General features: G+C 43.1%; 1 protein-coding gene across 1 annotated transcript; it reads right to left on the bottom strand.

Annotated features, from left to right (window-relative positions):
* Positions 1–601: 601 nt before the first annotated feature.
* On the bottom strand, positions 602–24,985 carry prrc2c (proline-rich coiled-coil 2C). Its single transcript, XM_031753822.2, has 34 exons — positions 24,579–24,985; positions 18,482–18,651; positions 16,498–16,672; positions 16,199–16,308; positions 15,740–15,859; positions 14,706–15,004; positions 14,514–14,593; positions 14,164–14,300; positions 13,968–14,055; positions 13,195–13,378; positions 12,463–13,102; positions 12,196–12,368; positions 11,622–11,889; positions 11,322–11,532; positions 8,781–11,222; positions 7,925–8,088; positions 7,682–7,836; positions 7,221–7,599; positions 7,025–7,110; positions 6,745–6,939; positions 6,382–6,639; positions 5,780–5,872; positions 5,574–5,675; positions 5,303–5,474; positions 4,987–5,208; positions 4,672–4,793; positions 4,421–4,575; positions 4,104–4,335; positions 3,908–4,018; positions 3,571–3,765; positions 3,386–3,486; positions 3,025–3,151; positions 2,680–2,922; positions 602–2,588 (listed from the first exon to the last, which is right to left on the bottom strand). The coding sequence occupies exons 2-34, from the start codon at positions 18,594–18,596 to the stop codon at positions 2,325–2,327; spliced, it is 8,418 nt and encodes a 2,805-aa protein (XP_031609682.1). The 5' UTR covers positions 18,597–18,651; positions 24,579–24,985; the 3' UTR covers positions 602–2,324.
* Between the last annotated feature and the right edge of the window lie 708 nt (positions 24,986–25,693).

The following is a 25,693-nucleotide window of genomic DNA, read 5'->3' on the forward strand; positions in this document are numbered from 1 at the left end:
GACAGCTCGATATCCCCGAAGTATAATACATGTTCAGCTGAACAGGTGTCTAAAGTCGTTGTTGGTAACACAGCTAAAATGGAACTGTTGTTTTTAGCTCAAAAGCTGAGGTTTTCAAATTATATGGTTCAGGAAATATTACTTAGAATGGTATTTTAGTAGTGTCAAAGTCTTGGAAAACTGAAAGGGCTCGAAGCACTGCTGATTACTGGAGATTCAAATGAATAAAAACCAAGTCTTACCAATTAGCAAAGATTTAATCTGTAATTTTCAAATGATATTTAAAAACCTTTCAAATAAGCTAAAGTACTTTCTCTCCAGGCAAAACTCTGTTGACCTGGTCAAGCAGTGACTTTAAGGGGTAATAAAACATCAGTGATTTACTGACCAGTCATAAGACCTTTCCATCAGCTCTTCAAAAGAAGGTGGAGCTAGAAGAAAATGCGTTTTCCTCATGTAAGCTCTCCATTGTGCCCATTTAAAATGGTGTTTACTGACACCTAGTGGTCAGATGCAATCGAAACCAGAATTAAATTGATTAGACATTTCACAGCATGGTCATCGAAAAGGATTTGGAAGTAAAAAGCAGACTTCACTGAAAAACATCTCAACAGTATATTATTTATTAGTTTCTGTAACCAAACCAAGAGAATGTAAATAAGACCGTACATATTTTAATACAGCGATGAAACCCCTGTACAAGTACAACAAAAAAAAAAAAAAAAAATCAAAAACAAAACAAAAAACAATTCATTACCCTCCCTCCCTCATCCCCCCTCCAGAGCAAGGACTTTTTCCTCAACCAGGGTAGACGTGAGGAATCCCCTCACCACCTCAGGGTGCATACTACTGTACATTTCTGAAGGACCATTGTCACCGCAACCCCAAGATGAGAGCATTGTGGGTGGGGCAGCCAGTGGAGGTGAGGCAGAGACAGAAAACAGCACTGATTGCTCTCATCAGCAAAGACAAAATAATAAGTGTCCTTCTGCCCAAACACTTCAGAATTTGAGGCTTCTCTCCCTGTCTTTTTAAATTTTTTTTAATTTTTTTTTTTTAATTTTAAACTTGTTCTCCGTCCTGTTCCTGTTCCCTCTCGCCGTAAAGGTCAATACACACACACACACTCGAAAAGATTTCTGTTTTAAACAATCGGCTTACCGCATCGATTCCTCTACCCAGCCCTATCCTGCTAAACTCTAGCTAAATTCTAAAACTCAGTCAATAGCAGCAGGTCTCGGTGTTTGACAGTGAAGTGTGTATGTGTGTGTTTGTGTGATAGCAAGGATGGGTGTGAAAGCAGTGAAAGGGTGTGTGTGACAGCAGCTCCTACACTGGAACGACTGCAAGTAGTGATCATACATCATCCATGTAAACCTGTAAATCCACTCAAATCTCAGCAATCTTAAAAAGGCTGCGACTTCATCTCTGCTTTAACCTTTGGCTAAACATACAGGAGAGTCCAGCTACAAGCTCTCCTCTGTGTATACCACACGCACAGACCCGACACACACCCACCTCAACACATCAGTAAAATCTCAGGCAAGGAGATGAGAGCAGAAGGCAGGAGCAAAGGCTCACAGGCAGACGAATCAAGAACTCAATCGATTATTAAAGTCAATCAAAAGCTGCGATTTTCACATTTCAATTCTGGTAAAAACAAAGAAAACAAAACAAATGACAACAGGATTTCAGAATTCATGTCTCCGAGCAGTAATCGGATCAAACCGTTGAGCGAGAGGGTGTGCACGCCTGCACGGATCTCTGGATTAGTTATAATGGGAGATTGGGGAACAAAACGTGTGCTTCACTAAATGACATCTCCTTAAGATTGCTTCAACTACAAAAACAAATTTGATTCATTCTCTTGTTAACAAAACAGGGATCTGATATAATGTGTGATCCTATTTGGTGGGTGGGAGGGTAAACTGAACAGAAATGAAGAGCTATAAAAATGGCAAACTCAGCAGCAAATTTCAGATCTCTCTCTCTCTCTCTCCAACTCTCTCGTTATCTACCGTCACAGTAGATTTCTATGGAACAGCTTGCTCAGCAACTTTACCAGCAGCTAAATGTGATGGAACAACCCAACTCAAATGCCCCCACCTACAGCGGGACAAGACGGGGGGGGGAAGAAAGATGAGGAAGAGGATTTTGTTTACACTCCAAAGGGCCTACTGTCAGTCACCACTACCATCTGTATCTCTACCCAACTCCTCCCCCACGCTGTCCTCGGGGCTGATGTGAGGTGGTGGCTGAGTGAATGGGGCTAGATTCTCTCTTCCATCCTTTCGTTTCATCATCTGAAGAGGGTCAGAAGAGCTTTACTTTCCCTCCTCTGGTTTGATGGCCTGCGGCTTTATGGGGCCAGTCCGTATGGGCTTGGCCGTGGATGCAGAGGGTTTTTCAGAATCTGGGCGCTCGCCTCCTGTCTGGTGGTTTGGAGCTGATGTGTCAAGCGGGGGTTTTCCTCCTTGATCGATTCGAGAGGCTTTGCTGGCTTGCGGGGCCTTGAGCTGCTGCTGCTGTTGCTGCTGCTCTGAGAAGAACTTGTGAGTGGACTGGAGCACCTCAGCCCGCTGCTTTGCCTGAAGAGAGAAAGAAAAATATAGATAATTCAACTCATACATCCATTACACTGCACAGGTTACTCCACCAAATGAAGAACAGCAGACACACCTTTAGGTCCTGTTCAGCCTTTAGTGCTGCTTGCGTGCCTCTGGGTGCGAGGGACGAGCCAGGTGGTCCTCGTGGGGGGTGCTGGCTGTGCTGTGGGTGCTGCGGTCTGGGGTGAGGCATGAGCCCACCGCTTACATTGGGTGACATTGGAGGGCCCATGGGAGAGCGCTGGACACCTCCAGCAAAGGAGTTAGCATGAGGAGGGCGAACCAGAGGAGAGACTATGCTGGGCTGAGACAGAAGCTGAATGAAGAGGGGGCAGAATAAACTCAATCATTTGGAATTAATATTTCAAAATTAGTGCTTTATACAAGTTACCAAAGATAAACAAAAGCACATTATTACCTGTGGGTTGAACTGGCCAGGAAAGTGCTGCGTCATTCTCATGCCGGCAGAGCTGGGCTGAAACTGCTTTTGGTAGAGCATACTGTTCATCTTGCTGGACTGGCTGCTAGGAGAGGTGGAGCTGGCCCTGCAGAGAGAAGTCAAAGAAACATTACAGAAAGATGATATTAACAAAATCTACGAACACTCCTGAGAATAAGAAGCTCCTTTAGGTACATTTTTAGTTTGTGACACAGGGATATCTAAATAAAATGATTTGTTTTCATTACAGTTTGTTGTTTGTGCTCTTCTGTTTTGGCCACATTAAATAAGGCTTCAAATAAAAATGGTAACAATGTTAACTGTACTTTTATGCATTTACCTGTAAGGACTGGAGGTGGGTGTAGTGCTCCTGCCACTGACAGGAGGAGTCCCTGGCTTCACATCCATCCCGCTGCCAAATAGTTTCATATCCATGTCCATCTACAACACGTCACAAAAAGCCACTGAGTCTCACGTAAAAACTTCTCTCTTTATTCAAACTGTCAAATACACGTGGTTCAATACCTTGCTGGTGGGAGGCTGCATCATGCTGTGGTTGGGGCCCATGATGCCTCGGTACGGCTGAGAGACTGGGGGCTGTCGGTTGATATTGGGGGGCTGGGCTTGGGGAGGAGTGGGAGGTAGTGCCAAGAGGGGCTGGCCTCCACCCGAACCAAAGTTAGGCAGGGACAGCTGGGAACCGGGTAGAGGGACCGTCACCTGGGGAGAAATTAAAACAACGGTAAACCCAAGTGAGAAGAAGAAGAAGAAGAAGAAAAAAAAAAAAAGAAGTGTGGTCCAACATTTAAAACCAAGAACAGGTTCATAAATTTTAAATCTGTTACTTTTGCATGTAGGTTACCTGCTGCATTGCAGAACTGGGTGACTGTGTGTTGCTGTAGTAGCTACTCTGACCATGCTGTTGCACCTGCCCTGAGTACATGTTCGAGTGCTGATTCATTCCCTGTCGAGTCTGAACCAAAGGCACAAAAATGTGAAATGAAATGCATGCATATACAAATTAATCAAATTCACTTTCCATATGATGTTCTGTTTACCTGCAGCAGGTGTGTATCAATGAGCTGAGACCCACCCATGCCAGAGGGCTGGTTCAGCTGCGGCTCAAACAGAATGGGAATGTGCTGGGTGGAGGAGGGTTGTTGGTAAGCCAAGTTGGACTGAGGCTTGCCCAGCTCAGGTGCCTGCACACCAGGATAACTGTGGAGGGATGGTCCTGAGAGCATCATAGAGGGCTGTGATAAGTTGCTCTGCATGAATGCCTGCTGTGACCTGATGGATGACAAAACCAGAGAATGAGATGAAGGAAACAAGGGAGGGAGGGGAGAAGTAAACTGAAAGCCTGTGATGCCGTTACCTGTAAGGCTGCAGTGAAGAGCTAAAGAGGTCCTGTGGCTGTGAGACTGGAGGACCGGCGCCAAGTCCTAGCTGAGCCTGATGCGTATGTTGATGCTGAGGCTGACCTTGCAGAGGAGCATATATAGGGATAGGAATCTGCTGCACGGCAGTTGGCTATAAGGTGGGGGAAGAAGAAAAAAAAAAAATTAAAATAATGGTTTTGTCCTTTAATATTTCTCTAAAGACTTAACTGTATTGTTTTATTCCTACCTGTGAGAGGCCGGGCTGGAAACCTTGCTGCTGCGCCAGGGAAGGAGGAGCCAAACGAGGATGGGGTGTGCTGAAGAGGTGGCTAGTGTCCATGTAGAAGGCTGGAATCTGAGCTGCAGAGCCTACACGTTAAACATTACAGATCAATCACAGAAACACACACACACAAAAGAACTCCGCAAATATGTAATAACAAAACAAGCTGTGAAGCTCGTTATCAAATTTGTGAAAAACGAGATTTCCAATTGATAATAATTTCAATACAAGTAACACGAGGGATATCTGTATATATCAGAACTCAGGTTTTCCCCTCACCTGCTGCAGACTGGGAGACGTACACCTGTGGGGTCTGCTGTTGCTGGGGCAGGAGGGGAGGCACACAGCCAAGCTGAGAGAAGCTGCTGCTACTGCTGCTATTGCTAGAAGAGGACAGGCTTCCACCTTGCAGCTGCTGGGGCTTCACCTTACAGATGTTAGGGGGGTCAGAGGCTGTGGTGGTTTTGGTACTGAGGGATGATGTCGTATAGGTGGCAGAGCCTGCAAGGTGAAAATGATTAAAAGATGTGTTTTAACAAGTTTCCAAAAACAATACTGTAGGAAGTAGGATACGTGTGAGTGGGAGTTACATTACCTGATAGTGAGGTACTGGGGGTAACAGAAGCCACTGGGATCTGTGGCATGGAGGCAGAGGAGAAGGAGGAGTATGAGGAAGCGCAGGAGGTGATGGGAGATGAAGAGGTGGTGACAGGAGAACTCTTCTCCAGACTTGGAGAATTCTCCCATGCTTTGCGTGCCGATTCCATCTGAAGAGGTAAAAGACAGAATTAAGTGTTTAGGTGACGGTTCAGAGAAACATTTCGCAGAAAACAATGTTGCTTAGAATTTTCTGTACATCTGTGCACCTTTAGTGTTAGGTCAACAGTAGCTGGAGAGACTGTACTGAGACTGGAGCTCTGCTGGAGGGTCTCTCGGCGAGGGAGAGGCAATGAGTGCGGTAGTGCCACCTAAAAACATAGAACCGGAGGGGGGGGGGGGGAAAGAAGATGTAACCTCCTCAAATTAAAAATGGTGTGTAACCTTTTCAGCCTGCGTAAAGACATATACTCACATTGGCCACTAAACTATCTTCCATTTTGTTGCCTCCTGTGGGAACGCTGTCGGCCAACGACGAGGAGGGGGTGGTGTAGTCAGTGACAGACTCCTGAGGGGCAATAATTTAATATAAAATCATATTAAAATACATTCACAAAAGTACTCTAAGTGTTAACTAAATGTTGTTTATGATGAAAAGGTAAAGAATTTGGGGGAAAAAAAACATCACTAGTGAAGTAATAATCTGAATACTGTGCCAGTCATGAATGAAGTCCCAAATAAAGTAATTCAACAGAGTTTGAGGGACAGGATTTGATTCCCAGTGTTCTCTGATTTCCATTTGTAGTCTGCTTGTAGTCCACGTGCTACTAACTGATCACATTTGAACAGACTTTGGTTGCCTGCAAGTAACCACAATGTGTGGTGAGCAAAAGATGGATGGCGTTTGTTTACATGCTTTCAATAATGATCGGATATTGTCTGAAGAGAAGTGATTTCTTTATCATTTTATTTTTTAGCTCCATCTGTAAACAATAAATTGAGGACATAAGTATGGGTTAATTATAGCAGGACTTCATCTAGCTCAATGTGAGCTGTTGTAAAACAGTTGTAGTATACCTTAGAGTTGCTGTTGTACTCAGCTGAGGGGACGGTGATCATGCCCTCAATGTCTCCACCCAGCTCTGGTACTGTGGTGTCGCTAGTGGGAGGACTGGAGTCTGCTGCTCTGCTAGCACCTCCTCCAGGTACTACTCCCTCCATCCCATCACCTTCTCCTCCACGTGCATCTTTGGCCTTACGATTTTTTAGAGAGCGCTCTTTACCAATGGGACCCGGCTTGTACTCCTTGGTTTCCACTGGTTCCATCTCTGGTAGCTGAGGAGGAGAGATTAAACAGTTACACTGGAGTAAATATTTACAGAAATTACACAAACCAGTGTCATTTAACACAAAGCTGCATTTCTTGAAGACTATGTTTACCTTCTGTGTTTTGATTGGGCCAGCTCGAGGTTGTTTCTGTCTCTGTTCTTTGGGAGCAGGTAGTTTGTTTTCAGAGCCACTTTCAAGCAGCGCAGGAACTCCATCACTGTCAGTGCTGCCTGCAGATGATGGCGCTCCAAACTGAATACTGTCTATTCCCAGCTCCACACTGCCCTCAGCTCCAGGCTTTACACCCTAAAAAACACATTTTTCATGGTTTATCATGAGACAAAAGCATTAAAACAATAAAGAGGAAGGTGTGAGAGGCATTTTTACCTACCTCAGAGGAGACAGTACCAGTAAAGGAGGTAAGAGGTTTGTTCCAGGCACTCACAGAAGGTGGCTGGGGAGGGCTTATTGGACCAACTGGAATAAACATATTGTATATTTTCGATTAGAAAGCCATCCACAATTCAACCACAGCAAATTTCACGAGTCGAGAGAAGTTTAAGACCAAAAGGAACTTTTCCACTCACGCTTCTTGACGTCAGGAAGGACGGTACCACCCGCTACCTTGTTCTCCCACAATTCAGTACCCAGAGTACTGTGTGTCTGCGCAGGTGCAGGGGGTAGGCTCTTCGACGTGAAGTCTGCAGCAGCAGGGGGAACAGAGGGCAGAGGAGCCACTGTTCCTTCCAGAGTCTGAGGTGAAGCAGCAGGCTGGGAGGAGGCATGATGAGGATGTTGCGCAGCAGGAACTGAAGGCTGCTGCTGGGCCTGGGGGGCGGCAGCTACAGGAGGCTGAGACTGAGGGGCCTGTTGTTGTTGCTGTGATGACTGCTTTTTAGCAAATCTTGGTGGCAGCTTTCCTCCACTTCCTCTGTTCTTCTCACCGGGGCCTTTTTTACCCCAGTTCTGTCGGACATGTGTGGATATTAGTTGCACACCTCCATTTTTTCTTTAAACATTGCACCACACAAACTATCGCTCCCCCTACCTGAGTAGTTTGCTCTTCCTTTTTCCGTTTCTCTTCATCCTGCAGACGCTTCTGTTGTTTTCGGGAGACCACCTCTGTAAAACCATCATCGTTGGCACTGGACTGTGGGTCCTCTGTGGTGGTAACCTCCGGGTGGTCATCAATAATCACAACACCTACAATAACAACAATTTTAACCTCAGTTTTCAAGTGATAAACAGCTCGAGTGCAGTACAGGCTTAATCTATGAGCATGTTTACTGACTGGCATAATTGTTGAGATCAAACTGAGAAAGAGCATTCTCCTTGGGCTTCTTGGTGGCCTGCTTAGCTTCATCTTTGCGACGTGCGGGCTGCTCTTTTGCAGGTCGCTGGGCTGCTCCTCCAGGTGCTAGCGCTGCGGTCTCTGAGTTCTGCTGAGCTGCAGGGCTGTTTCATTAAGAGACAAGTAGAAAGCAAAAATATTTAAACCTTTAATTCCTGTATATTTATGCAACAAGCAAAAAACAAAAACAACCAAAATCACAGGCAGCTTGTACAAGAAATAGTGAGAATTTTGCTGCTTTCGTTCAGGAACCTGAGATACAGTAGAAGTCTAAAAATACCACCAGTCTTATTCTGTATTTAGCTATTTTTATGATGGCCAATTATAGCATACTGATCACCAGAGTGAAGAATCATTCTAAATAAATAAATGCAGAAATAATGGCCCCTTTTAACAAAACTTAAAGCTCAGATACAAGAACCGAATTTACTTCCTCCATCCCATAAAATTGATTGTGTATAATAAATATACTATGATGATTATATCTCTTTCCTTTTTTAAATGCACTTCCAGTAGAAATTCTTTTGGAATTTTTTTTTCATTTTAACAAGATCATTTCCAGATTTATTTACCAGAGAAAGAAACCCAGTCTTGAACTTAAAACAACAAGAACATGCCACTTCAAAACTACTGCGATATTTACATTCTGCACTGGCGCTATTCAGTTAAACTCTTAATTAGGCATAATAACTACACAAATGGTTTATTGTTAGAAAATAAACCTGCAGGGTGATCCTACGGCACTCTGTTCAACTCCTTTGTGCAAGTGACAAAAGCCTCATTGTCTCACACTCACCCTTTGCGGCCAGCTTTGGCCCCTCCTCTCCTCTCTCCCTTGCCCCCTGTGTAGCTGCGCCCTGGTTTGGCTCCACTGTTGCCTCTACGATTCTGTCTCTCTGTAGGCCTCTGACTCGAGAAGCTCCTCTTGGCTCCAGGAGCTCCATCACGTTTTGGTGTCACCCCTCCATCAGGTGAGCTTTTACTGGGAGTCAAAGAGCCCTGGGGTGGTGCAGGGGCTGGCGCAGATGCTGTAGCGGCTTCATTAGCAGCCTCCACTGCTCCCTTCTTCTCTTCTCGCTCTCTCCTTTCATTAAAGTCACTGCTCTCAGAAGCAGTTTCCCACTCCTCATTCGCCTGATCTGACGAGTTCTGATTTGACAAATCAGGCGACTTGGTACCAGCAGCAGTAATAGTGGGACTGCTTGTATCAGGCAAAGGCGCTTCTGAAGGAGACGGCAGGTCAGGTGTGGGCATAGAGGCTGCCGTTTCTGCAGGCACAGTTAATGGGGTTCCTGGAGCTCTAGAGAGAGTTGGGGAGAGGGGGACTGGGGCAGTTGCAGTGCTGGGCACAGCAGCATGAGGCACTGAGGGTAAAGGAACAGGGGGACTGGGGGCTGACTCTCCACTAGCCAAAACTGCAGCCTCACGCTCCTTTAAACGTCTAAAGCGGGGCGGTTTATCTTGCCTTGGGGGCCGTGCTGGTCTAGATCGACGAGGCCTCTCTCTGCTACTTTGAGGACCCCCCTCCCCAAATTTCTTCCCCTCAGATTTTGGGGGTCGTCGGTCAGTAGGAGGATTGTCAAATCTTGATGTGGACTCTGCATCTTCAGGCCTGAATGTCTCCATGGGTTTAGAGGGCCACTGGGAGGAAGGTTCTCTGGCTGCTGGTCGTCTAAGAGGGGCTGAGCGTGGGCCTCCACGCTCCCTCGCTCCACCTCGTCTGCTGTATAATCCCCCTCTTCCTCGCCGAGAAGGCTCTCCTTTAGGAAGGAATCCTGGTTTGGGGCGGCTTTCATCATCTGCTCTTGATCCAACCTTTTCCCCCATGTGAGGTGGTCCAAAGCCTGGCTTGTGAGGTACAGACCGGCCCTCCCCAGGGAGCTCTCTTCTCAGTGGACGGCTAGGTTTGGTGCTAGGCTCACGGTCAGATGGTCCAGTATCACTGGCAGACTCCCTCCCACCTTCACTTTCAGAGTCTGTGTCTGAACCACGGCGCCGTCTACGTTTTGGTATAACCTCAAAGTCCGAGCTCTCACTTCGTGTTTCGCTTTCCTCCCTGTTGCGAAAGGCAGCAGCACCTGCAGCAGATGGTAAATCTGAGCGTGATCGGGGCTCTCGATAGGGGTATTCTGGCCGGCTTCTACCCCGACTCCCCCTGCCTCTACCACTATAAGTCCCACGGTAGCTCCGTCCTCTGGAATAATACTCTCCTCGACCACGACCTTTGAAATTTGAGTCTGCCGGCCATTCTCGCTCTCTGTCCTTATCCATTTCCTTCTCCCGCTCTCGTTCCCTCTCCCTTTCCTCTCGCCGGTAGGAACGTGGAGGGAGGTTGGACTCCTTCCGAGAGGGCAGTTTGGGTTCTGGATGTTTGTCATTGCTGGGTGCCTTTTCCACCTTCTCCTCCTGAGAAGAAGAGGTGGGAGCCCCAGAAGAAGGCTGAGAGTCTCTGGCCCTCTGATGGGCAGTTGGGGTTTCCTCTGCTTCTGCAGTTTCTCTCTTCCCCTCACCGTGAGGCCTGGAGTCTTCTGATACAACAGCAGCAGCAGATGGAGCTTTGGATGACTGATCCTTTTTGGGCCGATCCCCTCTTTCCCCTCTCTCATGACGCTTCTCTCTTTCTTCTCTTTGCTCCCTCTCTTCTTTCATGTCCCTTAAGACAGGTTTCTTTATTGGCCCAGATCTTCGTGCAGGTCTGTCTCCTCCAGGTCCTTCTCTGCGTCCAGCTCCTGATCTCCCGCCCCACCGCAGCTCAGCCTTCTGCTTGCTGGGTGCTGGCAGAGGCAACTTCTCTTGTTTGTGTAATCCATCAGCAGGAGGGGTAGCCCTGTTATTTGTTACAGCAGCCTGAGAGTAGAGCTCATTCTGGGGCTTATCATCAGTTCGTTCCCCTGCTTCTTGTATCTCTAGTGATTTTGTTCCCAGGGGTAGCCCGTCAAACCTAGGCTCTTCAAGCTTAACAGAGTGGCTGGAGCCCTGTGAGACACTTCTCTGGAGCATGGCTTGGCCAAGAGCTTCTACCTCCTCCCCACTTGGTAAGCCTGGCTCCTCTGGGTCAAAACCTGTGCCTACAGGGACTCGGTCGAGAGGTCCTGGCACGTCTTCCGGGCCCTGCGTAAATGCTGATAGAGACTCTGAAGGGTCCCGGAAGAAGTTACTTTTACGAGAGTCCAATGAACTGTGATCTTGGGGATAGATAGCTGGAAGACCCCTGTCCAGATCCAAACCAGAATCCATCCTATAAATAAAAAACACCAAATTTTATTGAGATGTTTTAAGCATAAAAGTTAAGTTGGTTCCATTCATATTTTTTTCTGTCAATTAATATTTTTTTAACCTTTGCTCCTTGTTATCATCCCTTCCTTTTGGAGGAGTTACAGAAGGTAATGGCTCTGACTGTGGGTATGGGTCCGATCCCCATACCATCCGTGAGTCTGAGGGCAGGCCGTGGTCACGAACTGGTCGGGTTAAGTGGTCAAATGAATCCGAGCTAGAGCTTGAGTTGTCCCCTGGCTCTCTGCGTACAATCTGCTTAGGTGGCATCCTCCCTGAAGTTGACAAAAGATGTACTTTGAAAAAAAACCACACAGCAACACTTATCACACCCATACCAAATTTCTTTTGCATGTCTACTTACCAGGGTGAATGTTAGTTGGCATGTCCATAGGCGGCCGGCCTGACATCATTCGAGGGTCCATGTAGGACTGCATCATAAGCCAGCGGGGATCAAATCCCATGGAGGCCAAGTGTTGGTGGTGAGGGCCTATGGGTTGGTACATGGAGCGGTGCTGCTGTTGTTGCTGCTGTTGTTGGGCAGCTGGAACGCTGCCACCACCTGAGGGGGACACAGAGCCCCCACTCTGCTGTTGCTGCTGTTGTTGCCATTGCTGCTGCTTCATCTGTTCCTATAAGTCCATTGAAGAACATTTAAGAAATTTTAAAATAACTAAAGCTAACTTAACCCATCAAACAGAGACTTCATATCAAATTATTTTACCGAGTGCTCAACCTGATCACCATATGTTACAGTTAAAGCTATTGCAAAGAAATAGCTCAGGTGTGCATATATCAAACCACATCTTTACTATAAATCACTCAATTCCCCCCCCCACTTTTAAAAGAGGAAATGTTGCTTGACAGGCCATCTAAGATCCCCAACTAGCCCATGGTACAACCAGATAATGATTTACCAAGGAAGGCCAAACCCTTACCTGCTGTCTGAGGAATCGAGGTGGTAAAGACTTTTGAAACTGTTTGGAATAGCCTGAGATGACAGAAGGACGCATAGCTGCTGCTGCCTCCCCTTCCAGCGGTGATTGTGCAATAGGGACTTCATCACCAACAGGGGTTTCCTTGTGGGGCAAAGACATGTGGGGCTCATCCACTGTGGAAAAAACAAAAACGGTATTGGCATTAATTAACAAGTGGCAGTCAGGTAATTTTTTTTGCAACTTGATCATTGCTCAGAGTTAGCTTACCTCTGTTGTCCTCCATGTTAAAATAGTCTCGGATTGGCACTGAGGTCCTATCAGTTTGGTTCTCGTCCATTATGGGACCAACCTCAGCCAAGGAGGTCTCTCCCTCGCCCTGTGGCTGCTCTGGAGCTAAGGCTACAGGTCTCTGGACAGGCGGGGTGGGCTGACGAGGCAGGTGAACCTCTTCCTCAGCATTTGGTTCTGCTCTCTCTCGTTCTATCCTATCTCTGTCTCGATCCCCTCTCTCAGGTAAGGAAGTCTGCATGACTGTGACTTGTGATTGTGAAACTGGGACTGAAGGTGCAGGACTCGAAACAGGAGCAGGAGTCGATAAAGATGCTTCCTCACGGGGAGCTCCTGCCTCATCATTGGTGGTCTGAGCAGAGGAAGGCTTGCCCTCATTAGCCTGGCGGTGTTTTTCATTTAAACGTTTAAGTTTTTCAGCACAAGCAGCAAGCCGTTGTTCTTCCATCCGGCGTTCCTCTTCCTCTCGCCTCCGTCTTGCTCGCTCTACAGCTTCAGAAATTTCAGAAGACTTTTTCCGTTTTTGTCGCCAGGCTTCAGAATCCTCCTCAGCACCAGGTGCCCCTGCAGCCTGTGCTTTGCCTCCACGCTGAGCTCCACCACCAGAGCGATTGCCAGCCTGAAAAACAGAATAAGTCATAAACAAAGTGATCACAGTGTTAATAAAATGAAGACATGATAGTAGGCTTCTGTAACTTGCACATGCTTTACCTGGAAGTCCTGTGTAGCAGCTGATTTATTATATTGCCCCATACTGCCAGGTGATGGGGCTCTGGGATCAACACTCTCAGTCCATGAAGCTTTACTTCCTCCACGGTCCTCAGATCCCTCCTTCCAGCCCTCCTGACTGTCCGATGGCCGAGATCTCATACGATCCACTTTACCCAGCCACTCCCTGAAAAGAAGATAGGTGTTTTTTGTTTGGTTGGTTTTTTTACTTAACTAACACGCATGCCCAATTTTCAACTAACCTGAATTTGTAGGTTTCATTAATGAATTTACCACAAATGCCACCAGTGTACACAAAAAGCTTTGCAAACTTCCATTTAAAATTTTTTTTTCATTATTTCACTTTGTATAAATCATTTGGCACTTTGTCCATCAACAAGACAATAATGCTTCCATTAAACAACCATTCTCAAGCTGTGGCCTCCCAGCAATATGTGAATATCAATTTCTTTCTTTGCTCATGGAAGTGAATGAATCTTCAAGCGCTGTAAATCATCTTTAACAATAGCCCCATACCTCATTGTTTTATCGTGTATTGGTCCATTTTACCAACAATCATTCATAATGTTGTCCACCTCATTCAAATGCATACGACTGTTTCCCCTACTGCAGCCTTCTGTATTAATCATAAGTTAATAAAACTTTGGACCAACTCAGTTCAAATTTTGCCAATACTGGAAACACTTGTGTGGTGCAAGTGAAGAACATGAAAAGTAAAAGCAGGATATAGTAAATGAATATATAAAAATGCTAACCAGTTTTCTCCCTTGTCTTTAGCAGCTTGGTTCTCCTCATCATCACTGAAGTTAAGTTTCTCGGTGTAATCCACCTCCATCTGAGCTCCTGAATTGCAAAATAGACATGACTGATAAGAAGCTAGAAATATCAGAGATGCACAAATTTCTATTACAATTAGATGCTGTCATTTATAGAAGATATCAATCTACTGACCTGCCCAGCCCTCATCAGCATCAGTGTCCAAGTTGTCGAGTTCCTTCAGTTCGGTTGCACTGATAATAGAGGGTCTGTCTGGGTCTTGAAGCCAGGATTGTGGGGGTGGCTGCTGAGGTCGTGCTGAACGAGGAGCCCTGAAAAAGAAATGAAAGTTGATTTTTAAACCTAACAAATATATAAATTACTTGTGTACACAATGTGCTTCTGTGATTATGTGATGTCTGTAGCAATGATGTTAATGTTTCATCTTTAAAAGAATCCAAAATATACTATACTTTAAATAAAAACTCAAAATTGATCTTATTTTTCTGCAATCCAAGTGTCAAGGGCTTATCCCCTAAACTCACTTTGCCCCATCTTGCGGTACAGGGTATCTGAAGTTCCCCTGCCCTGCACCAAAAGACATTTGCGGATAGGCGTGGAACATCTAAATCACAGAGACAGCAATCAACACACAGGGTAAAGAAAAACAACCACTAGTTTTTGCAGTTGTGATATTTTTGTATTGCCCATGCAGACTATGTAATATTAGTACTTACATAAGGTGGCATCATACTCCTGAAAGCAGGGTCAAAGTGAGTTGGTACGCCAGCAGGAGGCTGTTGTCCTCCATTAACTTTTGGCTGAGGGGGGCCAGAGGGAGGTAACCTCTCCCTGGGTTCCTTCTTCTCCCTTTGGACATCAGTGGTTGTGTTTCGGCCAGGTTCATCAGCTTCGACAGGCGGTGTAGAGGTACCAGGGACCGCGCTACCCTCCTCCAAAGCCCTGTTCTCCATCTCCGGGGGGCTAGGTGCAGTGTTCAAATTCCTGCCGCCACCCTCACGCCAACTGCCAACATCTACCAGGACCGACAGATAAGAGGTTTTGATTGTCTGATTATAGTTACGGAATCTTTTAGACCAGGGGTCTCAAACTTAAATGAGCTGTGGAATGAGCACTCATCTCACTGGAGGACCACTGTAGTGTTCAAGTAGTACAAAAAAACCAAACCAAAACAACAAACAAGAAAACACCCAAAAATATTTCCAAAAATGTAGTGTTTTGATTCTTTTTTTAAAATTTCAAATATTGTATAACGAGACAAAACTGCAAACGTGAATGCAATTCCCCCCCCCCCACCACACTTAACTGAAGCCTTTCATTGAACTACCAAATAGGTACTCTGGTCTTTCTGGCCAGACACGTGGCAGCACTTCTGCTATAATTTTGTTTGTATTTAACAAAATAAAAATGCAAACATAAGTGTACACATTAGTTTTTGACTGCTGCTGAAGATGGTTTTCTTTACAAATAATAACTCACTGAACTAACTCTCTGCTCATATTGGCTTGATATTAAACAATTCTTTGCTTTTTAAAGAACTTATTTTAACATTGTACTCAACAACAAACAAATCCTCCTAACAAAAAAAAAAAAGTAACTTCAAGGGCCAAATTGCATTATATTTCTTTACGTCAATATACGTGCCGCAAGTAGAGGTGATGTGGACCGCAAGTTTGAGACCCCCGTTTTTGACCAAAAAAGGCAACCAGTGAACACTGAATGATGTTTATGTGCGTGGCTGTGTCCATACTTTGAGGTCTAAGGCTCGGGCCTGGTCCATAAGGCTCCTCTTCTTGACCGTCCTTGACCTCACCAGCCGCCTGCAAGCTGGGAAACTCCTGGTGAAAATGGCTGCTCACACGGGGAGAACCTGTCCAGGACAAGCAGATCATTATAAATGTGAAGAAATCACAAGGTTAAATATATAACAATCATTTACAGAAGCACTGAAGGGTCTAATCCTCAATTTGGTGCACAGAAGTTTTACACCCTAACATTACATTATGCAGAGTTCAAATGATCTGCATTCCAAGCGGACTATAATGGCAGACTGAGGATTGGGACTTTGTTTGGTGAACACAAGTAGGGAATGTGCTGGATACGGTTTACAATCTTTTACATAATTTCCAAGAACAACCATGGTGTACACATAGATAATAGTTTTTTGAGCAGGTGTAAGGCTTACGGAGCAAATGGTACACATATTTACCGTCTAGCTGTGTCTGCTTGCTGTTTGCCCAGGAACGACTGCCCCCAACAGAAAGGTCCTGTGGCTGGACCACTGCTGGTTTGTTTTGAGGTGGTGGTGTCTCCTGTTGCCTATGGTACATAAAAACAGGGTAAAGCTTTCAAAAATATGAATCTGAAATATGAATGATACTCCACTTTATACTAGATAATTACAGCTACTAATAAGTAACTTTAGGATAAAACTTTTAGACTATTTTCCTCTGTATGAAAAAAATAAATGTGGATCTAAGATATTTAATGCAAGCAAGTTAAATGCACCTCTCCTCCCCGGCTTCAGTTCGAGATGCCCATCCACTGCCGTCTTTGGGGACAATGTTGACGTTGGGATCGTTTCCCTTGTTCTCTGCTTTCAGGCTGGGGAGGTTGGCCGGAGGGGGCATGCGCCGGCTGACAGCAACTTTGCCCAAACTCTGGAGCCCATGTCTGGCAGCCACTGGAATGAAGAAACATTATGTAGAAGATGATCAAGATTAGCATATTTTTTTCCCCCCCTGTACTGCTTTTAAACAGCTGTCACAAGAGTAATAGGGGTCAGCTTGTTTATGTTGGATTCATTCATAACACAGTTGTCACACTGCTCCTCATTCAGCCTGCAGTGTAGTCCCAACACATCAGTGATAAACTTGACAATTAAAAAGAATACAGACAGACAAAAGTTTCACCTGTTTGTTCATATGCATTCTCTTTGTATAATTCTTTATCTGAACTATACCACCAAACAATCTCATAACTGTATATGAACATGCATATAAAAACAGTTAAGCCAAATCAAAGATTCATTGAGTACTTAGAATAATTAGATTATAACAAAATTCTCCAATTCTTTGCTTCCATGCTTTGTCAATTGCACAGCTCTGTAGCATGCCGTAGTCACTAGTAAATGCGAAGTTTTCAATCACATTTGCGACTAAAAACTGTCCAGCAATACAAACATTTAGGAGAAGCGTGTAAATAAAAAGATTGATGAAATTAAGCTTAGACAGCCCCTTGTTTAAACCAAAAACGCTGATAATGCAACAGCAGCAGTGATGACAACGCTGGCAGAGTTTAACTTTGAGCCGGAGTCTGCTTACACACCACGAAGAGCAAAGAGGCGGTGCCGTTACTGAGACTGATCTCAGGTTGAGTGAAAGGAAACGCATTTCTAGCATCCAAAACAGCAGCGCTGTTCCTGTAATCACCATTAAACCTTTAGTAGAAACAAGCGGCGGGAGTCCTTCATCAAAGCACCTGATCAACAAACGCCGACATTTGTAGCCAACTTTGTAGCTGCTTCATCCACCACCGTTTGTTTTACACAGAGAAAAATCTGCAGTAAGTCTCCAGACCATGTATTAAAATATGCACATTAACCGTTAACGTAGTCTGATCCCAGACTGGTTAAATTATGCAGCTTACTGAAGCCTTCAGTAGCCTTTTTTGACAAATGAAACAAAAAAACATTGCAATTTCTAAAATGAAAACTAAAATAGCAGTTCATTTTGAAGACCTGTGTTTCTTTCTCTTTGGAATATTTATTATTGCTTATTAATAAGACAAACATATTTCTTAACCGATTAATCGAAGGAATAATCAATAAATTACTCAATTATAACAATCTTTAGCTGCAGCCCCAATCAAATCCAATGAAGTGGATCTATTAGGCCTTTCCTTTAGCCATTTATCAACTGTTACAATGATGCATGGTTATTTTTTTAATATGGTCAATCATTCAAATAATGAGGTGTCTTCTCTAAACACAGTGTGAAAACCAGTTATGAGTGAAGATGCATAGACACTATCCATTCACCATCTTTGCTATTCCCAGCAGCTGTTTTCCACTTGAACTCATTCTCTGTAAGTACATCTTCTAAATGGGAACATACATATTTTTTAATGTTGTATTCTATTACTAAATAAACTGGCACATTTGTCTTTTTGCTTTAGATGCCATACCTCTCAGAATAACATCACACATTTCATTATCCCTTTGCAAATATATTTATATACAGAAATGGGAGCACAACAGTGGGGCTGGTGATATGGCCTAAAAAACATATTGCAGTATAATTTGAAGCATGTACGGTAACAATATATATCATGATTATTCTTTTCTTCTGTATACCGTATTTTCTGCACTAAGGCGCACTTAAAATCCTTTAATTTTCTCAAAAAACCCCTGACCTTCCGATCATGGGGATACTTCTTAGCTACACAAAACTGTGTTTAACAGCAAATATGAGAAATATTACTGAAAGCTTACCTGCAGTTTTCTGGGTTTCCAGAGATTTGCCTTTGTAGGTGTTGAAGAGGCTAAGGGTTGCATACTTTGTTTTGCCATCCTTTGCCTTGGTGCTCTGCCCTGACTTCTCGGACATTTCGCTGGAAACTCATTGAGTCTGGTCCTTTGGCCTCGCCCCCAGAACCAGCCTCCTATAGCACAAAGGAGATAAAAATGCGATCAGAGAAGAGACACCCCTTCAAAGTTTATTGGCTAAAATACCAATTCGTTTGACTTGGTATTGAATTTAAAAGGGGTTTTCCCTCCAGGGACTACGGTAACGCTCATAATGAAGTTAGTGCCACACGTCTTGCATGAACCCTGATCCACCTAATGAGCAGATCAGCTTTTAATGGTCTGCCAAATTGGAAGGCTGAAAAATTCATCAGAAAAGATGACATAATGACTTTTATAAAAAAAGGAAAGAACACCCACCAATAGGGCTGTTCGATATAACGATATATATCGGATGACGATATAAAAACGTCTATCGTTTCATTTTACGCTATCGTTTGTTTCGTGGTGTCGCAAAATAAACTGTTTACAGCAATATTTTTTCATTATTTTGATGGTCACTGTAGTGGCTATATTAATTTCCTAAAGTTCTCTCTTTCTCTTATATTTAATATAACCACACTATAGACGGACAAGCGCTTGTTTTTATGCACTGTCGTTAGCAACAACGACGGTAAAACCACCGCATGTCTGCTTGTTTATTTTCCACATAAACCTTTCACAATAAAGCTCAAGATCCTGTTGAGACTTTTCAAAATAAACTGAATCACGTGAAAGACGAGAGTATTTACGGATGAGAAGCAAAAAGAGCCGTCAGGTGCTAAAAAATAAACCTTAGACTCAAACGTTAGAACAGGCTTTTCCCCGCAGCACGCTGTGTAATAAATACTCACAAAGAAAACGGCGGCCGTTACAACCTATGTCTAAAAATGTATAGTTTCATGCATCAGTTAAAACACTCGACTCCAGGTACGCGACGCCCAGCTGGAAACACTTCACGCAAGTCGAGCTGCCCGACATTCACAGAATTTACAGAAAATGTTACATTTTTGTGATTTATATCGTTATCGGACGATAGATGTCTTAATATCGGGATATGAGATTTTGGTCATATCGCACAGCCCTACCCACCAAAATCTCTCTTTAGTAGTACAAAGACGACATAAGAAATGACACAAAAAAAGACACTCTGCCCAGTTATGGCAATGGGGCGGTGAGAGGAAAAAGAGCAGGATTTAAGATACACAGTTCAGTAGCCAAGAAAAGGAAACACCAGAAAGTGAATTAGAGTGAGCAGCTCCAAGGACAGAGAGGCAACACGTTTATGGCTGCAGTGTCTTTCCTATGTCACACAAAGGTCATTTATTATTAACGGGGGAAGTGGTGTAACAGAGTCTGTAAGTGTGAGATTATGTTGGTGTGTGTATGTGTGCGCTTGGGGGAACAGACAGCTCAGATCAGTTCACACTATCCAAAATGCTGCCCGATTTCCTCTTATTTTCTGTAAGGATGAAAGTATGAACATTACCGCTGGTTTCTGTAGCGATGGTAGCCAATACAAATCCATAGTGCCTTTATTAAACCAAAAAACATCTCCATTCTGTTCAGTTCAACTTATTTATTCATTTTTAAAAAGAGACTTTTGTATTTTTTGTTGGTTTCTTCATTCTTTTTCCTCCTGCCTTAGACCAGGTTTATTAATTGCCCCAAAATAGATTTGATGACTCATTTTAGAATTTTACATCTTTTTTTCCCCCAGAGGCACCCACAATCAGTTTATTAGCGGACAATTCTTCACTCAAGTCTTTTGTTTCTGTGCTTGCTGGCCACATTTTTGTAAGGCCAGTTCTCAACTTCATCCAGCTGTTTCCTCAAAAAGGATCTGTCTAACCAAACCCCCTCGCAAGTAGAGAACTGGCATCAGGTGCCACTAACTCCAGGATGATGGAGTGGGAATCCCTCTGCATGAGGAAAAAAACAAACAAACTATCAATAAAGGCCTTCATGACAACCTATGAAAGCAAGATAACAGATGTAAAACAACTATTGTGGTTAATCGTTTTTGTCCCCCTCCAGCGATGCTCTTCTTTTATCACTTAAATAGCGAGTAAATCCCTTCTCCTTACAGTGGTGACAAGTTTTCACAGGTCCTATTAACCTGAGATGATAAGAATAAGACAGGGGAAACTAAATCAAGATTCTTTTGTTAAGCTCATTAATAACGAATACAATTTTTCTTAAAAGTTCAACAAGCACGTTTATAAAAATCCAAAGTCTGAAGTTACTCAAGAATGAGCTCTCGACACCAAATGGGGTAATTTAGTATCTAATATGTTGTGGACTTGCTCTTAATCAACATTCACTTAAAGAGACCATATTGTAAGAGTTTGAATGATTATATTAGGAGTGCAAGAAAAAGATCTGTGATAACATCCCAGCTCTCCAGCCCTAATTTGTCTAGCCTGACCTCCAGCGTAACCCTGCACACCTGCAACTGCTCTGCATTACTGTTCACAGTTTTATGAGCTCAAACTATCAGCACTTTGGCGTTTCTTTTGTGCGTTAAATAGTTTGTGTGTGGTTCTCACAGATTTTGCCTGTTTAATGAAGGCAAAATTACTGAATCTAGATCAAATATTTATTAAATAAGATCAGAATGATTTGACATGAAACATTAGAAAAAATTAACTGGCAATTAACTGTAAAATTTTCTTTAACTCTAGCTTTTTTCCTCAGTTGAATTTTAAAGACTGAGATAAATGAGGTTATTGGCAACTGATGTTGCCTCAAAGTTGCCTGCAAACACAGGAGAGGGGAGACCAAAGTCAGCAGCAAAGCTGTAGTTCCTCTCGTTCTGAGGATGATTACTACTGCAGTAGCAAAATCACCACAGGGCAACATTAACACCAAGTTCCACATCAGAGGAAGAACGGTCCAGTGCTTCACTATTAAACATAATACAGCACAATAATGGTTCATCTTAATTGTTTTGTTTTTATAATCACTGGAAGCCCAAATTCTTAATTAAAAATAAAACTCCATTAATCGCTCAGCTCTAGCATGTTGGCAGTGAAAATACTTTCCTGTTTTGGATAACAATATTAGCAGTACGAAATCAAGCATCCTCACTGCTGCTAATTTCAATCTGACTATAGGCCTGTAGAGTTTATAAACTTTTCTCAATTCTTATTTTGGCTTCCACTTATTATTAAAACAAGGTAATCATGACAAAGTATTATTAAGTGTGTTGAATTATGATTTTTAATATTGCTCTCATTTTGCCTTTCAGCACATCCCTTTCCTTTACTTCTGCACATCCACAAAAGTTTAAGGTGTCAGATTTAGTTCATTTCAGGTTACTCATTTACATTTTCATTACAGTTCAAGAAAGCTCACGTCCTTGAACTCTAAAAACTTCAAGCAAAAGTTTCTTCTTTTAAAAGTTTAATACATTTTCAAACACTAGTAATGGTGCTAAATCTCAATATTGAATTAAAAAAAAAAATTGTAATTAGGAGTTTTGCCATGATCTGACGAACAGCTCTATATGATCTAATCTAAATCTTTTTGATAATATTAAGAAGAAGCTTGAAGCAAACGCACATTTCTTAAATCAGTGCTAAATAAACAAAGATGTTTTTGACACATTTGAGAAGGCATTAATAACCGTCTCCACTGTGCTTACTTCTTGAAAGTAGAGCATAACTATTCAACAAGACATTATAAACAGTGCTGCCCTCACTTGAAAGGAAAAGACATACTCGTGGTTAAACTAAATATGCCAGGTAACTACTGGGTCTCAGATGTTATGCAGCCACTTGCCCCCCCTCTCACATTGTGCCAGGAAGTTGTAAACAGGCAAGGTGGATAAGAAAGTTGTGTGGTTCTGGAGTGCAAAATCAATTGTTGTATGCTGGCTGTGTCAGAGTAAACTGCCATATAACCACTTAACTAGAACAATACATACACACATTATGCACACACATGTGGACATTATTTTGCACTGAAATATGACTAGAGTTCAAAATGGCTCACAAATCCACACTCAAAAATTAGGAACACTATTGGTTTTGTGAGGTTATTTGAACTCTAAATCAAGGTTAGGACAAGGGATGTGCTGATCTGATTTTTGGATTAAATAATGGTTCAATGCAGACTCCGGTGTTGGTAACAATAAGCTGAGCTGTGTGATTTCTATCAACTCAAAGTAAGCAAGTTTAATTTGTGCATCTCTAGTAAAGATAATTTTTTGCAAGACTCCCTTTTACAGGTGAGCTCTACTTGCAAGTTTAGTAGACTGAGGTTACGTGCCTGTATATTGCTGATGTCTACACCATTTTGTTTGCAGCGGGGCTAGATGATTAATTTGGTCATAATGCAATTGCAAATTTGATTTACAGCAATAATACAACAAGGTAAATGTGGTATGATTAGTTTTAGAATATTATTATTACTACAAAGCATTTGTTTTGTCTCTTCTTGATAGCAGTACTTTTTCACCCGTAATGTGACTGACAGTCTTGTTCTTGATGGTCCCCTGTGTTTTGCATTGTAATACTGCAGTAAAAAAAAAAAAAAAGGAAGAAAAAGAAAAAGAATCTACACTGCCCATAATAGGCTAGAATTTATATATACACTGGTCAAAGTTAGAGAAAATGCAGAAAATACAGAAAATATTAAACCCTTAATAATGTAAGCCCCGTCAACTATCGACTTTGCCATCAATATCTGTCAAGTTATAACCTGCCACATGATATGGCCCATAAATAGAAAACATTAATAATTAGAACCCACTCAGCATCTATCAACTGACATTCCCATTGGTCAGGGCCAATGAAAGAGGCTTAGTAAGCCATTTTTAATGACTGCTTAGTGTTTTTGGCACAGTGAACATAAAGCTGGGTGAAAGATGAGGACTGGAAGACACTTAAATTATTATGTTTATTCAATGTCATCAATACTAATGAATCCATTTCCTTTGGGAGATGTCTGCAATTCCATTGTCCCCATAAGAAGGTGAAGTATGGTTTTGTTTCAGTATGAGGATGGGTAGGTGCTTAGATTGGATAGTCAAATGATCATGTCATGTCAAATACACACATGGGATTAAGTGATGTGATATAAAAAGTAAACTGATATCAGTCCCATTAAACTTGTTTTTATGCCAAGTGAAGGATAAAAATAACTTCTCTTTATCTTTATAAATCACTGCTTCCCAAAGACTGTTCCCTTCTTGTCCCTGTGCCTCTCTGATCAGGCACCATCACTGACTGGTGGATCAATAAGTACTACTCGAATCAATATTTCACTGAATGGCCTCCTTGAAACCATTCAGATGTAGACTCATTACTAATCTAAAATGCATAAGCAGAAAACATCACCATGAAGCCAATTAATTATCTTCCAAGTATTTTCCACATCCAAGAGATGCTTATGAATCATATGGAGTCTTAGACAACTCAACCCTGCCAACCATGCATACTCACAGAGTAAAAATGTTCTTTACGACCACAATTCGTTAAATCTGCACCTCATCACGGCTGGAAATGGAAGCAGTGCGCTAAAGTTTCATTTTAACATAAATGAAAAGAACACCAGGACATGTTCCTTGGTTAAATGTCAGATCAGATATAAAGGTTTCACTGTTCCGTGTAGTTTACTTTACTTAAATTATTGCCATTCATGAATCTGCAGGCCATCTCTCCCCATGAATCGACCCAGTGGTGGGCTGGGTGGCTCATACCGGCAGGGGAGTGCAGGCCCTCTTTCGCCGGAACTCAACCAAACCGGGCTCAAATATCACCTCACTCTCATAAAAACGCCAACATTATAACGCAGCCAACGGGCCAGCTTTTAATGTATAATGTCATTATAGGTGGCGTTTGAAAGCAGGCCATCAGCTTGCACGGTTTAGCACAGTTTCGTTTCTTACCAGACGCCATCACCTCCACTTCCAGCCCGTCAGTGGCCAAAGCATGCTAACCAGCTAACGCTGTGTGCACACCAGCCCATCAGCGACTGAACAAAACTTCACACTTTCAATTTGCATGACACACAGACCCACCTGCCGCCGCCGGTGCCTCCTTTATCCTTTCGGGTGTTGTACGGCTTTACTTGAAATCCGGTTTCGGCCTGGTTTGTGGTGGACCAGTGCGTGTCTGGCCGGCGGATTACAAAAGCTGGCTAGCCTGCTAACCCAGTTCGGCTAACGATGGTTAGCTACTCTGCTCGCTGGCTGCCAACAAACCGCTCTCCACATGCGCGGTCCTGCGCTTTCTGTCTTCTCCGCAGTTTCACGCCACCGGTCTCTTCTCGTCTGCTCGGCCGTTACAGCGGGAACCGGTTCGCAGTCTTCCCGTGGTTCCGTATCTCTCCCCACCCGTTATCTCGTGCCAGACCGTTTTTCTAGTTGAGTGAGGCCCCGCTCGCGCCGCGGCCTGTCTCACAATCAAAGATGGCAGACCGCGGTTGCCAGATATGCCTTCTGACATCCCCCTCTCTAAAAGCTTCTCACATCCCGTGCAGGTGCACCAACATTTGATTGAAATTCCAGATTTCAGATTTTATATTAAAAAATTATAATTAATTGAGATGATAATTGAAAAATTCTGAGGTATCCTTATTTTAAGCTGCAATTAAATTGTTTTCTGTTATAGAGAGTTAAAATAATACAACATGTAAGTATTACTGAACCTTGATTTGTTTGTGATCACAATTAACCAATCCCCCATAACTATCTTATTTTAACTAGATCCTGACATCTTCTATAAATATAAAAAAAGTTTTAATGTGCAACAATATCCCATCTAAAAACACAAGCATACACTGCATACGTTGCACACGCTTAATATCTGTTCATCCTCTACAGAGACTAAAACCCGTTATAAAAAGATAAAAGGGTCACCTCAAGTCCAACTTTCAATTCTCTGTAATATATCAGGATATTTATTTATTAGAACTATCTGGATTATTAGAGCTATTTTGTAATACTTTGTATTATTTAATATTGGTACTTTAAGCTGGTCACTACTATTCTTACTGTCTTGGAGCAACTGTGACCACATAATTTCATCTAGGACTAATAAAATATTCTGATTCTGATTAATGATTCCAAATCTACCTGGAGTCAACCATCCATCCCGATGGACGGTGCACAAAAGCAGTGAAGAAGAGAGTGCA

Source organism: Oreochromis aureus, linkage group 23, assembly GCF_013358895.1.
Source record: "Oreochromis aureus strain Israel breed Guangdong linkage group 23, ZZ_aureus, whole genome shotgun sequence".
In the NCBI taxonomy this organism is placed as follows: Eukaryota; Metazoa; Chordata; class Actinopteri; order Cichliformes; family Cichlidae; genus Oreochromis; species Oreochromis aureus.

Excerpts from the sequence above, each read along its gene's own strand:
- prrc2c (XM_031753822.2), bottom strand. The coding sequence starts at position 18,596 with ATGTCCGAGAAGTCAGGGCAGAGCACCAAGGCAAAGGATGGCAAAACA. Across the intron at positions 7,600-7,681 it reads AGGAAGAGCAAACTACTCAG|AACTGGGGTAAAAAAGGCCC; the intron begins GTAGGGGGAGCG and ends CATGTCCGACAG. Across the intron at positions 6,940-7,024 it reads CTGGTACTGTCTCCTCTGAG|GGTGTAAAGCCTGGAGCTGA; the intron begins GTAGGTAAAAAT and ends TGTGTTTTTTAG.